This window comes from Carassius gibelio, chromosome A3 (assembly GCF_023724105.1).
Source record: "Carassius gibelio isolate Cgi1373 ecotype wild population from Czech Republic chromosome A3, carGib1.2-hapl.c, whole genome shotgun sequence".
NCBI classification, from domain to species: domain Eukaryota; kingdom Metazoa; phylum Chordata; class Actinopteri; order Cypriniformes; family Cyprinidae; genus Carassius; species Carassius gibelio.
The window spans coordinates 24,839,405-24,855,573 of record NC_068373.1 but is presented as its reverse complement, the minus strand read 5'-3'; the positions used below and the strand labels follow the sequence as shown (position 1 = coordinate 24,855,573).

General features: G+C 37.9%; 2 protein-coding genes across 10 annotated transcripts in view; one reads left to right on the top strand and one right to left on the bottom strand.

Annotated features, from left to right (window-relative positions):
• Positions 1 to 11,323, top strand: part of LOC127953248 (brain-specific angiogenesis inhibitor 1-associated protein 2) — a 71,828-nt gene extending 60,505 nt beyond the window's left edge. Inside the window, exons 9-14 of one of the 4 annotated variants that reach the window (XM_052552256.1) lie at positions 184 to 400; positions 544 to 745; positions 1,798 to 1,866; positions 2,912 to 3,065; positions 3,929 to 3,960; positions 9,984 to 11,323. In XM_052552256.1, the coding sequence (XP_052408216.1) occupies positions 184 to 400; positions 544 to 745; positions 1,798 to 1,866; positions 2,912 to 3,065; positions 3,929 to 3,960; positions 9,984 to 10,053 (744 nt within the window). In that variant the 3' untranslated portion in view covers positions 10,054 to 11,323. The other 3 variants (XM_052552269.1, XM_052552265.1, XM_052552278.1) reach the window with 3 other exon arrangements.
• A 1,889-nt stretch (positions 11,324 to 13,212) lies between these two features.
• Positions 13,213 to 16,169, bottom strand: part of LOC127953218 (serine/threonine-protein kinase LMTK1) — a 54,979-nt gene continuing 52,022 nt past the window's right edge. For 4 of the 6 annotated variants that reach the window (XM_052552202.1, XM_052552229.1, XM_052552245.1 and 1 more), the window contains 3 exons: positions 15,979 to 16,168; positions 15,677 to 15,877; positions 13,213 to 15,536 (listed from right to left, as the gene is read on the bottom strand). In XM_052552202.1, the coding sequence (XP_052408162.1) occupies positions 15,508 to 15,536; positions 15,677 to 15,877; positions 15,979 to 16,168 (420 nt within the window). In that variant the 3' untranslated portion in view covers positions 13,213 to 15,507. The remainder of the gene's footprint in view (positions 15,537 to 15,676; positions 15,878 to 15,978; position 16,169) is intronic. The other 2 variants (XM_052552220.1, XM_052552212.1) reach the window with 2 other exon arrangements.

The following is a 16,169-nucleotide window of genomic DNA, read 5'->3' as shown; positions in this document are numbered from 1 at the left end:
CTTGTATCAAACTGCCATTTGCTGAAAAAGCGTTACGATTACACGTCAAAGTAATCATTCTTTTATTCTTCCGTTTGTCCTAGCTCACTCGCTTTATGTCAGTAATTGAATGAAAATCCCAGGCTTAAAATCCAAACTTTTGTTTTTCTGGCATGGCTCACTTGGTGATCTGTATGCTTGCAGCGGCTAATGGGTCCTGATGGCATGTCTCTGGTGAACGGGACAACAGGGGTCCATGGAGACGACTACTGGACGGATGGTGGGGTGTCTCAGGGAAGACCACCCTCTCCACAGAATCAGTCTCAAACACAAGGCCAGCCCCAGAGACAGGTCAGCGACGTCTATTCCAACACCCTGCCTGTCCGCAGGCCCCAGCCTGCTAAAAACAAGACCTCTGTGGGTAAGAGAAACCAATCCTTTTGAATATTCATGCAAACACACATTTCTACATTGACATTTCGAGGATAATGTTCATGTTCACATATCCTCCCTCTGTTTCTTTGAACAGTTTGCACCCTGATTATCATTTGAATCTTTCTTTAGGAGAAACACGAACTCTGCCCAGGTCAAGTTCCATGGCCGCTGGTCTGGAGAAGAACGGACGTTCTCGCGTGCAGGCCATTTTCTCCCACACTGCTGGCGACAATAGCACCCTATTGAGCTTTACTGAGGGTGACATCATCACCCTGCTGGTGCCAGAGGCTCGGGACGGCTGGCACTATGGGGAGAATGAGAAAAACAAGATGTAAGCATGCAATGACGTATACAGTAACAACACAACTGAATGAGAAAAAAATATATATAATGCAAGGAAAACAAACTTCAATGAACCACACAAACTGAACATTACACACGACGTCTGGGCCTATGCTAGGATTTCTGGGTCCCTTGTCCTGTCCATTTCAGATTATTCTGCTGGGGGAAAAATCCTAGTAATCTCCCATGGGTCAAAATATAAACTCATTATGAACGCATCTCACCAAATTCTCTCATTCTAACCACTTTAATTTTTAATTAAAAGTAATTTAATTGTATACTCTTACTATATGAACAATTCTCTTATTTTTTTATTTCTCCTAAGTGAAAAACATCTTAAACTAAACTGACAGCCCCATTTAGCCCTGAACTACACTACCCATAATCCTGGAGAGACGGCCTATTTGTATCAGTCACTGTTTCCATGGAAATGAGAACAGCACCAAAAGAGCTTTGCAGCGACTGCTGGCTCCCATTAGACACACTTCCCTACTACCTTTAACTGCTTATAGATTTGCATACACTTAAATATTTTGCAGTAAGCAATGACTTACAGTATATTTAATATGTGAACAGCAAGTCCTCGCCAGACAGCAATTTCAGCAAAGATGAATGTGATTACAAGAGTCTTTTTCTTAGGAGAGAATGATATTGTTTACTCTCCATTTAAAGGGTTAGTTCACCTGATAATGAAAATTGCTCTTCCAAGCCTTTCAATGGGGTAAGCGGTGTTTGTCAACCATTCAGAAGACGTACTGAAGTGCGCACATCTGTAATAAAATGTCCCATACACAAGTTTTAATAGAACTTTGATTGGATTATTATGAAAGAGAAAGGTAAAATACACCTAGGATGCTTCGAGGGTGATTAGAAGATGGATGGATTTTAATTCTCGGATGAACTAACCCTTTAAACTTTTCTGTTTGGAAGAATATATATAAATAAACTGAGGTATTACACTTAAGCTTATGCTTATTATTCACATGGTTTTATACACTGTCATAGATGTGGAGTTTCTAAAGAAAAGCTTTTTCATTTCAGGCGGGGCTGGTTTCCTTTTTCCTACACCCGAGTGCTGCCTGACAGTGACAGCGAGAAGTTAAAAGTCAAGTAAGTACCCTCAAATGACACAAACTGTTTTTGCATTTGCACTTGACATTAGCATGCATTTTTTCGATGATCAGATCACAATTCTTCACTCTTGGACTGATTTTGACCTCAATGAATGAAGGTGAAAATGCAATTGCATTTTTGTTATCGGCTATGTAGGAATATATAATGAGGTTACATTGAAAATAATCATATACATCACTCTGCCTGCGTGTGGACTGCAGGTTCTGGGCTTTTCTTTTTCTTTTCTGGTGATTTGAGAAACAACAGATATTGTGCTCTTGCACTTTGATTAAATCTCTTGATTTAATCAACAGTATCTGATTATTAATCAAGTAAATTCACTGGATTATGGTTGGGATATTGTTTCGGCTGGAGTGCTCATTTCTTTTCATTCTGTTTCTTTACTTCTAATCACGATTCACATGCTTTATTGACGAGTTCATGATTAAAGGAAACGCATGAAATGACAGAAAATTGTCAGCGCCGATTTAGTTAATACAACCTCAAATGTAAAACACAAACAACATTTTTTTAGATGTTTTGAAAATGGTGTCTTTTGCTCACCAAGGCTGCATTTATTTGATCGTGAATACAGCAAAAACTAATATTGTGAAATATTACAGTTTCAAATGTCTTCTATGTCACATGATCCTTCATTAGTCATTATAAAATGCCGATTTGTTGCTCATGAAACGCTTCCTATTATTATCAGTGCTGAAAACAGTTATGCAGCTTAATATTTTGTACAGCTTATTTTATTATTTTTTTCAGGATTCTTTGATAAATTGAAGGTTCAAAAGAACAGCATTTACTTGAAATAGAATTATTAACAAATTGATTTAATAATCAATTATTAAAAAGACATTTCTCAGCTTTTGAACAGTAGTGTAAGTAGCCATTTGCTTTAGAATCTCTATCTGATCGCACTGGAGATGTATTGGAATAAAGGAGTAAATTCAAGCAGCGATTACATTTTCGGGATACAAAACACATGTTAATGGCAGGTGTAAAGATGACTGATGGACTGACCTTCATTCTGTAGTCTTCACCATGGGAAGAGCAGCAGCACAGGAAACCTGCTGGAGCGAGAGGACATGTCCTTACCCATGCCTGACTATGGTCTGACTGCCCGACTGTTGGCACAGAGCCTAACACAGACTCGACCACGTCCCTACAGCATGGCAGGCTTCGTACAGGTACACACACATCTACTAGCATTAGACAGGAGTCTCTCACTAATGTGTGCTTTCTTGGGATTTATTCGGTTATTCTTTTTTTAACTCTGCTCAAAGCTTAATCTATGCATTAGCTGCTCTTTAATCTGTTCTGTAAAGCTTACTGCATGTGGGTTTCTATTAACATGCATGATTTTCGTATTAAATGGATAGTTCACCCTAAAATGAAATTTCTTTTATCATTTATTCACCTTCATGTGATTTCAAAGTGACTTCCCTAGTCACATGACTTTCTCCTGCAGAATGCACGAGCTGTTTTGAAAAGCTTCACTTTTTCCATACAGCGAAAAGCTTGTTGACCAGGGCAAAAAAAGCATCATAAAAATACCATTTTACTGCAGATTCTAGCTGAAATTAGTAATAGTGGCAGGAAAACACCAAGAGCTTTTATTCCCTTTCACACAAAAGATTACAGCGGCAGATTGTTGATTAATATAGACTCACTGGGCAGTTCCTCGCGCAACACTATGACCTTAAAACAGTTTTACTATAGTTCATGATTTGTAAACTTTGAGTGCATCACATAACCAATTGTGTATGGCTTCGTATATGTAAACTTGCTCGGTAGCTCATCTGGGACATCAGCACACTTTCCTTGTGAATAGTTTGGGTGCAAAACAAGAGTCACAATAAGTCCAAAGCCTTGTAAGGAGCAACTTTGATTACTTACTTTCATTGTAGGTAAATGGAATTGAAACCTCTATATTTGACAGGGATAGTATTTTGTGTGAACTGTCCCTTTAATACACTGTGTAGGAAATTTTCCCTTTAAGCTGGAAATAATCTTCTAAGCCGCACTGAAATGTTGTTTTTACAAATTCCAGCCAGCACTAGAGGATTATGATGGGCTCTTAAGGTAAGATGGGCTCTTAATGAACAGAAATGGTGCTTAATAACACTTAATGAATGTATTATGAATTTATGCCAAACTGTACTGCTAATTATACCTCTCTTAGTGAATAGTAGTTAATATTTGTGTTTTTCAATTTCTTAGCTCTTGCTTGCTTATGCTTAATGTGCAATGTAGTGCTGATATTTGTTGGGAGACCAACCCTGTTTTATTAGAGAATTGTAAATGGTTTGACAAGAGAAGGTGGTGACTGTCTGTTTTTGTGAGTGGAGTGAATGAGATGTTGGATTGCATTATTGTTGACCTCACTGTTACCTCATTGTGTGTGTGATCCATTAAAGTCAGGATCAGAGCTGCTCATAGTCTGTGTGCCCTGAGCTCATGGTCTCTAGAAGCCTCTAGTTGAGATTCAGTTCACCTCCCAAAATGTTTCAGGTTCAAAACAACAACTTCGCGGCACTTCGACCTCGGCACAGTAATATCATCAATCCTGAGGGGGAGTTTTCAGGAGTGAGGATATTACTGCGCCGAGGTCGAAGTGCTGCGAAGTGCTTACTCGTGTAACTACTCATTTAACCGTATTTAAATAGGGAAAACATGGAAGTGTTTGGTGGCTTCTAAATTCATCCCTGTTTGGATCCTAAGGAATGAATGGTGCTAAGCTAAATGCTAACATAGTGGCACCGCGCACCACAGCGATTAAGTGCATGCACTGAGACCGAGAGGAATATATATCAACTCGTCTTAGCTGAAGGAAGTACATAGTGAAATATGGACAAATGGTGGCATTTTCCTTTTAACACAAAGTTTTAAGTATTGTAGCTATATTTTTGAAAATTGTGTAAACTGTAACATTTATTTCAGTGCAATGCCCTGCCTCATAAACGTCAAATGTACGTAAGTGCATCACTGTGAACCTGATTTGAGTAAAAAGATTAATACAACATGACCTTTTACAAATTTTATTCCTTTTCTTTAATATTTGACTTGTCAATTAAAATGGTACTTTAATATCCCATGGCACGTTCAATAGCTGTGTAGTTTGATGTAAGTAGACAGGTTGAGGAATAAGCCCTCCCTACAGCCTTCACTCCTGCCCATTTGTGGCTGTCTTGTCTTTTCTTCATTTCTCTCTGAATGTGTCCGACCTGGCAAGCTTCCTTCTCTCTTTGTTCCACAGTTCCGATGGCAAATTGATTTCGACAGTGTGAACACAGAGAGACTATCAGACAGATCCGGATAGCACAGGGGCCACACCCCTACGTCCTTTAGCCCCTCCCCCTCTTAAGCTCTGCCTCCACACACTCCTCCTCCAATGGAAGGGGCCAGTCTCATCCCTCCTTTCTGTCCTCTCTTCCTCCCTGCGTCTTGCTGGGGTGATAGTGGCAGTCGGGTGTGGTGGGTCGGGGGGGATCTCTGAGAAGAACAACCGGAAGGCAGTCCAACTGCTCGTCTCGCTGCTTTACGGACTCTGATTCGCCTGTAGTGACGCCGCTATGACATTGCCGTGGACTCCAAAGAGACTGCTTACCACTTCCCATCTTTCATGCATGAGCACAAGTTTTGCTATGTGGTTGTTTTTCAAAATGACATCCTCATGTAAAAGCAAATTTGGTCTTTTGGAGCAGCTCTTCTCATTCCGAAGCTCTTGCTGAGTGTTTTTATAAGCAGATGTGATGGGAGCCTCATGGCAAATGAGGAATGTGTTTGTTTTTTTTTCTGTGTGGTTTAGTTGTGCAGAGTGTTTTTGAAGAGCATTTGAGTTTTGTGAATCCTTCATGTATTACCTGGTGCTCCTCTGGTCCAGAGGCTGTGTCGCTTGGTGCCGCAACAAGCTTAGATTTTCCTCCGATTCACCCAAGAAATTGGAATGATTGGAAGGGAAAATCGAAATTTGCTCTCATTAAACAAGTGCCAAATAAGAGTGGTCCTAAGAAACTACAGTGAAGGTCGCATGAGCTTCAAAATCCTTGTGTGGGACTGTGCTGTTCGTCCAGACCAGCGTGGGTCCGCTCACCCTACATGCATGAAAGAAAAGTGCTCTGAGCAGAAACCTGTCCCCCACCAAAAAAAATCTAATTTTCCTGCCTCAGACAATTTAAAAGGTTTGTTTACCCAAAAATGAACATTAACCTATAAATAACTCATCCTGAAGTCATCCTAGGTGTATATGACTTTCTTCTTTTAGACAAATCTAGTTGGTGTTATTTAAAAATTGTCTTTGATCTTTCAAGCTGTTTGATGCCACTCAGCGGGTGCTGTACTGCATCGGTCCATGAAGTTTAATAAAAAGCGCATCCATAAAAAAAGTCTCACACACCATCGGGGGGTGAATAAAGTCATCCTGTAGCGAATCTATGCATTTATGTAAGAAAAATACCTATATTCCAAGATATTCACTTCAATCTAGCTTGCGCTCACAGTTGTAAACCAAGCAGTTCCAGGGGAATGACGTATGAGGTCAGCTTTGTACATGCACTGCTCAGAAGTGATGCACACAGAAACCTAGGGATGTAATGATTACCGGTTTGACGATAAATCATGATTAAATTTCCCATGGGTTAGTATTACCGTTTCATCTTTTAATTTTCATTAAAACCATATTTGATTACTGCGATTTTAACAACTTGCGATAAATAAATACTGTCCAGCATAAAGCACAGTTTTCCATAACCATCTCACGTGTGCACAGCACGCAGAGTAGTTTTGTTTTGAGTGAAAACAGGGTAGAAAAACTGGAAAGTTTTAAAAGAGTACTAAGGAAATTATACAAATGAAAATGAATTAATTATATGAATGTACCTCTGAAGGTTCCCACTGTCTTCAGAAACAATTCGATGGCATTTTGTCTCCAACTTTGCTCCATGTAATACCTAAAGGAAGTGTTCGTAATCGAAATGCTGTTTTGTCCACGGAGGTTATGGGAAACGGCTGTAATTCATCTTTTCCATAAGCACCGCCTGCTGTCTGAGAGTGGATTTACGGAGACCTATATTTACATTCAGTTTGTGTGCAGCTTCTGTCTGGCCAAAAACCGACTGAATTTGTATGCCCTGCTGTAAATTTTGACCAGTTGATGCAAAACAAGTTTATGTGGATTCTACACATTTAAACAATTCAGATAAGATATCTAGAATTATTTATAGGGCAGATAAAATACATCTAATCATTTATTAAGCAATTATCATTTTGACATATCTTTATTTAAAAGGCTGAAATGTGTGGTTTATCTTTTTATTAAACTTTTTCAAAGCTTTATTTGATCATTTACATTAAATATCTCACCATGCTATTAAACTGTTGTCAGTCAAGTTATCATTTAGAATCCAGACATCATTGGTAATGTTATTGTTTTACTTCTCTTGGACTGATGCAGTGCAACACCCACTGAGTGACATCAAACAGTTTGAAAGATCAAAGACCATTTTTAAATAACTCTATACACCTAGGATGACTTAAAGGGGAGTAATTAATGGGCTAATTATATTTTTGTGTGAACTAACCCTTTAAAGTATGGGATCAGAAAAGTATGGAAATTAATATTTTGACGGTATGATTCACAAATGTGACCTAATTCACATAATTAGATTTTCAAATGTTCATTTGAACACAAGCGTGTTCACAAATTGAGACCCATGAACTGATGGATAAGCTTGAATTAGAGTGTGAATGTTTTCAGACTGTTCTTAGAGGTTTTGATTCAAAAATAAAATAATCACTTTTTGGTAAAATAGTGATTAAAATGTCAATATTTATTCATTTTTGTATTCTTGTTTATTTGTATTTATGTAGTTTTTTCATCAAGTACATCCTCTTCAGCCAATCAAGTGAGAGTTAGAGATCAATGCACTGGACAACACTGAAATGTTGAAATGAAATGCAATGTGAAAGGGTCTTCATAGGGACAGTTCTCTTAAAAATGAAATGACTGTCATCATTTACTCACCCTCATGTTGTTCCAAAACCATAAGACTTTGGTTCATCTTTGAAACCGAGAATAAGATATTTTTAATGAATCCTGAGAGGTTTCTGTCCCTCCAAGTAAGCAAAAGAACCAAAGTTTTATGGAAAAGTTTTAAATGATGACAGAATTTTCATTTATGAGTGAACTACCTCTTCAAATTATGCCTTTGTGAATATATACATTTTATTTTGTGAATATCAATCAGGTCACACATTTGTGTCATATTTTGTGAATATATTAATTTTAGCCTAGTATGAACCCATACTTAAATGCCACCAGCCCACATCTTTAAAACATTCCCGTTGTAGTATGTTTCCATGCAGTTTTAGGATGTTGACTGACAGATCCTCTGGAGCTGTGGTGTAGTCCTCGCTGTTTTGATGTTCTTTAGTTTCTTCTTCCTTTTTTTTTCTTTTTTTTTTTTCTTTTGAAAATAGACTTACTAGGAAAAATGCACAAGAAATCAGTGTAACAATCACAATATGCATGCTGAGGAGGAACATAGTGAACATTGACCTTGAATGTATGGTGACTTTTTACGAAAGGAATAAATAAATATCTATATATTAATAAAACATTTGTTCAAACGAGCTTCTGATGATTTTTAATTTGTCATCTTGAATTTACAATTATTGCGCTTCAATGGGTCTTGCACATCTACAGTCAACTCAACAGAAAAGATCTATTGTGATATTCATTTATATTTTATGATGCTATTTATTGATAATCTATACATTTTAACCAAATAAATATTGCATGAACAATTTGGGGCCATTAATGGCTAATCTTACACACTGAACAACTTATTCAGTTTTTTGGGGTTTCTCACTTGCATCCACATACTGACAAGGCAAGCTCAATTGAGTCATCCACAAATAAAATGTCATCTTTTAAGACGGACTATTAGCCAATGTTTCACGAACCTGAAGAGCACACAGTTCTAATCTAGCGTAATGTTTGTGTATTTTGTGCATCATGACGTCATGTCTGTTTGAATACGTGAATGGTCCATGTTTATGTCTGTGCTTGCCTTGCCTCTTCTTCTTATCTTCTAAGATCTGATCTATTTGAGATGTATAAGACAAGTCAGTTTTATAAGCATGCATTTTATATAAAGAACTGTGAAGGATTTGAAATTTAAATGTGCTCTTCAAGAGTTCAATGTTTTCCATACACATCTCTCTGTACTAATTGGAACTCCTAACCAAACTGCTATTGGCAGACCTTTCATTTTGCACTATATTTTGAACCCATGTCATTTCTAGAAGTGCGTTATTGACTCATCTACGAGCATAAAATTGTGACGTCATCCATGAGCAGTCCAAAAAAAAAAAGCGCCATGTCACAGAGCAAGTAACCTACAGTACGGTCATCGTGCGCAACACTAACATGTGTCATGTGAATGCGGTGGAAATGTAGCCATGCATAACCTGGGTCTGAGCTGAGCTCTCAGGTACAAACCCCTGGACTCTCTTTACTTTCCAGTTTGGGTCCTGAAATGTCCCGGTTCTGAGTGTTGCAGGACCTCCGTAAGTCACCTGCCTCACCATTGCTGCTCACCCAAACCAATCATGCCCTTTCTTTTATTCTTTTGTTTTGGTTTGTTTTCGACTCTCATTCGCTGTGCGGCTTTAACGGGCAGTAGGGCTTCACAACTGTTTCGTCTCATACCGCCACCTGCCTCTCTGGTTGGTTTTTGTGTGTGAGCTGTAGTCCGTACCAGCCAGAGAGGTCATATGTTGCCAGGAAATGGTGTTGGCGCTGGAGGTAACCCCGAATCTAACTCTTGCATGCATCTATCAATGCTGACAGAAGTAACTGGTGTCTTGTTCCATTTGCATGCTTGCTCCAAACACCCTTCATATACTCTTCTCCAGATACCTGTTCATAAGTATATGTCAAATGAATCACCGTATGCCTTTCAGCAGTACTTTTCTTCTATATCCCAAATCATAGTACAGTAGACTTTAAGCTGTTTTTGTGTCGTAGAGTTCAGTGGGTCACTAGCGCAGGCCGTATTGTTTGGCGTACTGATTGTTTGTTTTCCACCCCCCTCTCCATCTAGTGACCGTTCCCTGGAGGTCTACCTCAGGCCAAGCATCATGGACGGCAGATCCGCGCCTCTCTACTACTAGAGGGGCCATGCAGTGACCTGTGCACTTTGTCGCCCTCTTCTGTTCTGTATGTGTCATTGCAACAGCATGTGGAGTCAGAGCCCACAGGGCACGGAGGATAGAGCTTATTGTGTCCTGAAAGGATTAGAATAATGATCTTAACTCTGTAGCTACATAATTAACTGTATTTGTATACACCAATTCATGTATTTCAAAGTTAACAGCTTTTCTAAATGGTTTTCTTCATGTTAACAAATCGGGCACAAACGAAATAATGACTGTGTTTTTGTTGTTGTTTTTTGGAGGGAAAGTTTATGCTTGATTGTGTAAATATGAGATCTTTTACTTGAATGAATGTGAAAATGTAAAAAAAAATAATAATAAAAGTGAGTAATTTGGTAGATATTATTTCTATAACTGCAGTTCTATAGGGAAGCCTTTCTTTTTCTGTTAGTTATAAATGTTTTGTGGCACATGCCTCTATCAGTCATTTCAGAAAGCTGATGAAACCTCTTCACAGGGGTCCTGATGCTGTGGTCACTGCATATTAAACCCACCACAGTGCTTTGCTAAAGTTCTAGTGACGCCTCTATGAATTCTCTGTCTTTGCAGAGATCTGTACAGTATTTTAGATTCAATACATAGTGCAATTTCTCATGCAAGCAGCTGTGCCTTTTCCTGCTGTTTTGTGCTCACTGCGATTCTGAATAACTGTACCTCCACTGGTGTAATGCTTTTACGTGATATTTTGTTGTTCCATTTGATTTTTGTACTTTTATTTGTTTTTACTGTACTTTTTTTGTTCTTAGAAATTTCAATGACTGTTATAGATATATATATATATAAGGGGGTTTATTTGTCTTCACGTGCTGCTTTTGCTTTTCCACATACTGAGCAATATCGCTTATTGAGTATCAAATATAGACTTGTTGAATAATAGTGAAAATAATTAAATTGCAAGTTCTGTAAATTTTTATTTTTTGGTTAGTTTTCTGTTTGAGGGACTGAAAAGCTGTAGAGCAGTAGATCTAACAACTGATTTTCTAAATGTTGCAGGAAAATACAATATCAGCCAGTTTAGATACTGATAGGTATTGCATGTTTTATATTAGGGCATCTACTGTGGATCATGCAAAGAAGGCGGGGAAAAAACGATTTTTTGTCTGATCAGCTTTAAAACCAGTTTTATTTTTGTTTTGGCCTTTGGGGTTTATTCTTATTTATGGAGAACTGCAAATGTATGTGGACATTCTCGTCTTTTCTGAAATAAAAAAGCAAATGTAAACTGCCACACTTTCAGATTATATAGGGATTTTTTGTGTTTTAACTTTCATTTAACCTCAAGCTGTTCTTTGGATCATCAAATCATGCTGGAGAACATAAGGTTTCTGACAAACTTGTGTAGTTTGAATGCTGCTGTCATTAAAGCAAATGAAGGAAACATTAGACAATCTGATTTTCATATTAATTTTCCATTAAACTTCTGCCTCATAACATTTTCTAAATGTCGGAGTTTCCACGGGGTCATAAAAAGTCATAAATTTAACAATAAGAATTAAGGCCATAAAAAGTCATAAAAACGTCCGGATTTTCCATACAATGTCATAAAATCATTTAGCCACGTCTTAAATTGATATGCTTGTCCATTGATTTGTTCTTCCATCAAAATGCCCTCGCAGAGGCAATGGCATTCATTTGTTTCACCTGTTGTAGTTCTGTATGAGGAATCTGGGTGGTATCACAGCGTTCCAGAACTACAAGGTCCATGCGGCAGCATACAGACTTGTCAGAAGGACTTTCACAGAAAGCTTAAGCTTAGCTTAATTGAAATCATCCTGGCTCTCACAATGGGAAAATGTACCTTTAACGATCTATGGCTCGAAAACGGTGTGTTTAGTAGCTGGCTGAAGCCCGTCGCTAACAATCGGTATCAAGCATCCAAACACAAGACACGGAAAAGCTGAACTGAGTAGCTGGTTACTCTCGCGCTGTGTTCGGTGCGGAGAGAGAGAGAGACGCGTATCACGGACGGTCCCTCCTGCACATGAACGAACAAATACTAATCGCAGTTCTGAACAAACGAAAAGATGTGAAAGAGCCCAATTCAGTACCAGGGTGTTCAGGGCTCAGGCAGAGAAAGGCGTCTCAAAATGCTTGTACACCGAATTTGCTTCTTTTTGCTCTTGTGCCGACAAATACATACAAAATATGTCAAAATACCCACCTTGGAAAGTATGCTCGAAAAAACTTTTTTTCCCCAGTTAAGGCGGGCATACACTTTGCGATTTCTGTGCGATTTCGGCAAGGTACCAACTCACACGATTAAAAAAGGTACCAACTCACATTACGTATACATTTCAAGTTATGACATTATCAAGATGAATTTGTTCTGACAGAGTTTAAATCTAAATTCTTGTCATATTTTATAACCATTTTAGAAGCAATAGCAAATCAACTGTAATAAAGTGAGAAATGTTGAAGGTCTCTGAATAAATTTTGGTTTGATTGTATATTTCATTTTTACATTAAAGAATATACAGTGCTATTTTACATTTAATTATTCGTTTTCTGTACCTGGACACTTACAAACTTGAAAAAAACTTCAACATTGTGTAAATGGCAAAAATAAATAAAAATGAACGAACATACAAATTAAACTATGTCAAACAGGGCCCACTGGTACCACCTTCACCGGGGCCCTGCAAACCCCAGCTACGGCCCTGGGTGTGGGTGTTGAATACTGTGACCAAACACCAATAACACTTGTTATTTTGGAAAGTAATGCCATAAATAATTGTTACTTTACAATGTTACAATTGTTAAGTGTTCCTGTGTTCTTGATACTCAAGAAAAAGAAGGTGAAGGCTTCAGTTTCTTAATCTTAAGAAATAATAGAATAACTCTTTAAATAATAAACTTGTTACTTTCAATGAAAGTCAAAAAAATTAAAAAAAAACATTTTTTTGAAAGGAATTTGAATGACTGAAGTTATTTATCGTAATTCGTGTAGGTCATAAATTCAAATTCTAATAGTCTTGAAAAGTCTTTAATTTCACTGATTAAACCCAACAGAAACCCTGAAATATAAATCTTTTCATGTATTAAATAAAAAAATAAAAAAAGCAAAACAAGCATTTTGACTAGTGGTCTCAGATAAACGCATGCATATAGGCACAGGCACAAGGACAAACTATAGTTTAGTTTATTTTTAGAATAATACAGAAGGCATGAGGACATACGGTTCGACAGCTATGAGGCAGTAACAACAGACTTCTCCCTTCAAAGCTACATTCAGTTCACTTTCATTTGACCTTTCTTTGACAACCACAACCAGCCGACTGAAGCACTGATGTTCTGAATGAAAAAAGTATCTACTGCTGCAAAGTTTAGCACAGTATAAAACTCTTGAAAGGCATACAGCGAGAAAGCGAGGGTACAAGTGCAGTGATTGTGACTAACAGTATTGACACAAATGTGTATGGGCTCCAGTGATTCAAGGCAGAGTATGACAGGTACAGCTGTACGTTACATTTAAACAGATCATCGTGAAAAACAGGTCGTAACTTGCCTCGGTGTAACACCTCCGATCATATAAGGGCAAAAGACAAAATATACTGAGAGAGACTTGTAGAAACACAAGGCCCACATGCCATCTGGACCATCTGAACTGTTTTGTAGTACATTTTTTGTAGTACATCTATTTGTTATTGGATTTAACAAAAATAACACTTCTGAAACAAGGCATCATCACAGATGAAGGATCAGATCTGCACGAGCTGCCATTATTGTTTGTAACACATTTTGTTCACAGGCGAGATGGGCACTCTTCCTTCTTTAACTTGTTTATGTGTCTTTGAGTGCCACAGGTGTAAAGTATACAGCTGTGACTTTGATAACCCACTGGTTTCTTCCTGAAATCAGTTCCTGTAGCACTCGGATTCAAAGCAAAACTTCTTCATGCCCGAGACCGACTGCTGTGATAGACTTCCTAAAGTTCTGATCCTTACAAGCACCAGTAAACTTATCACCCCCAGTACCAGCATTTTCATGCCCCTATCATATGTCATACTGGATGATAAATTAAATTCAAGTTTTGGAACACAAAGAATTGAATGTCTGAGCTACAGCTCCAAATATGGCAAAAGCACCATACATGTATCATAAATGTAGCTTATTTAATTCCTCAGAAGTCATACAGTTTTACGTGAAAAACAGACAAATCGCTTTTATAATCGTTTATTTTAACTATATAACAGTGAAACCTTGCACTCATGAAAACATCCAAAAGTTGCAGTCAAGAAGCATTACGAAAGGTGATCTCTGTGCCATAGCAAACTTTGGATGTATCTTTTTAAATAACTTAAATTCTTCTATTTCTCAAATTAAGTTGACGACTTCAGATCACTCAGAATGTAGCACAAGCTTTTTTTAAAGTGTTTAAGTGCCTGATATTTCTGAATGTCTAAGTTTGAATTGCGGCATAACAGGAATGACCCATTTGTGAGCCATCATAAATATGCATGCTACCATACTAGTTGAAGGAAAATGGCTGGTTTATTATCTGGTCTGCAATACTTTCATTGCTTCTCAGTACAAACAAGTACTTTAATATATCGGTCATCTGTAAAATATTTGGGAGATTTAAATAGAAGATGTATTAATGAGTTAATGGTTAAAATGCATTTTTGATAATTTTGGTGAAGTACTAATTTTGGTAAGATATCTTGAGTCAATAACGAAAGTGCAGGTAGTAAAAATGTTCTTCAGCGTAAAAAAAAACAAAAAAGTAAAACCATGTTGAAGACTTTTAAGTGTGATGGTTTATATTGTTAATATAATCTAATTTTGTACCATGTCCTTAACACCCCTGAGCTAAAGTCAAATATAGAAAATATCACTTTTATCACTCAATGTAAATCATTTTTGTCACCCTCAGTAATAAATGTGGATCTTTCGTTTATGAGGGCAGAACATCTTGTAATTATTTTATGCAGCTCATTGGGTCAACCAGAAAAATGTAAAGCACTATGACAGATCTTTCAGACTCTAAAACAGATATTGAAAATATGGGGCATGACAAGCAAATGAGGAGAGCAACCTTGTATCTATATTGTTTTCTACAAGTTATGTGTAAAAAAGGATGATTTCAGCATGATACTGAATTGTGCAAATAAGTTATAAACATCATACCTCATGTTCTTATACGTCGATAATAAATATGATGTGTTATATAGAGATCTCTTTTTCTGTACTTATAACTTTCTCTTCAAAAATCTGTCACTCAACAACCATCTGTCAAGGGAGGGACAGGCTAATCCATTACAGTATGAGGCACTGTTTCCAAACAGCATATCAGGTTTACAGGACCCTTTTGTCCAGCACGTTTAAAAGAACAAAAATATAGTGATTCAGGAGAGCCCAGGGTCTGAGGAGACCAAATGATACAGTTTCTAAACACCTGGGTTAATGACCCCTTCACTCCTGGGCTTCATTCTCACTTTTACCTGTGTGACAAAAAGAGACAGCTAGTTAACTTTCAATGTCAACCCTGCATATAGCAACAAACTCAAACCTAAAAGCATTAGATCTAGCACCTAAAGTTTCTAAGCTGTATCAACCATGTCTTTATGTTAGCAGAACTGACCTCCAATGGAGTCCATGTCAGAGTCAGACACATGCGTAATGGAGAAACGAGAGACACTAAATCGGGAAAGCGGAGGTGCTGGTGTTACATCTGGAGATTTGGCAGGAGAGTTGGGTGCTGAAGCGATCTCTTCAAAGCCAGGTTCTGATGTTGAAGGGCTTTGCATTAATGGAAAATCATCTTGCCACTGAAATGCCCCGCCTATTTAGTGTGAGAGGCTTGTGAAATGTCACTAAACAAGAGGTACTACCCATGAAATAAAGTATTATACATCTATAAAGGAATTGTTATTGAACACTCACTTTCTTCTGAGACATTCCTTCCTGGTGAATCCTCAGGGGCAATATCCCTATCCTGGGAACATGGCAGCGCCACCTCTGAAGCCTTCCAATTGGTTTCTCCCTCCACAGGAAAACTGTAGTCCCCAAGCTCACCCGTGGGGCTCTCCTGAGTCGATACACAGCAAGACACAGGCTGTGAGTGACACTGGCAC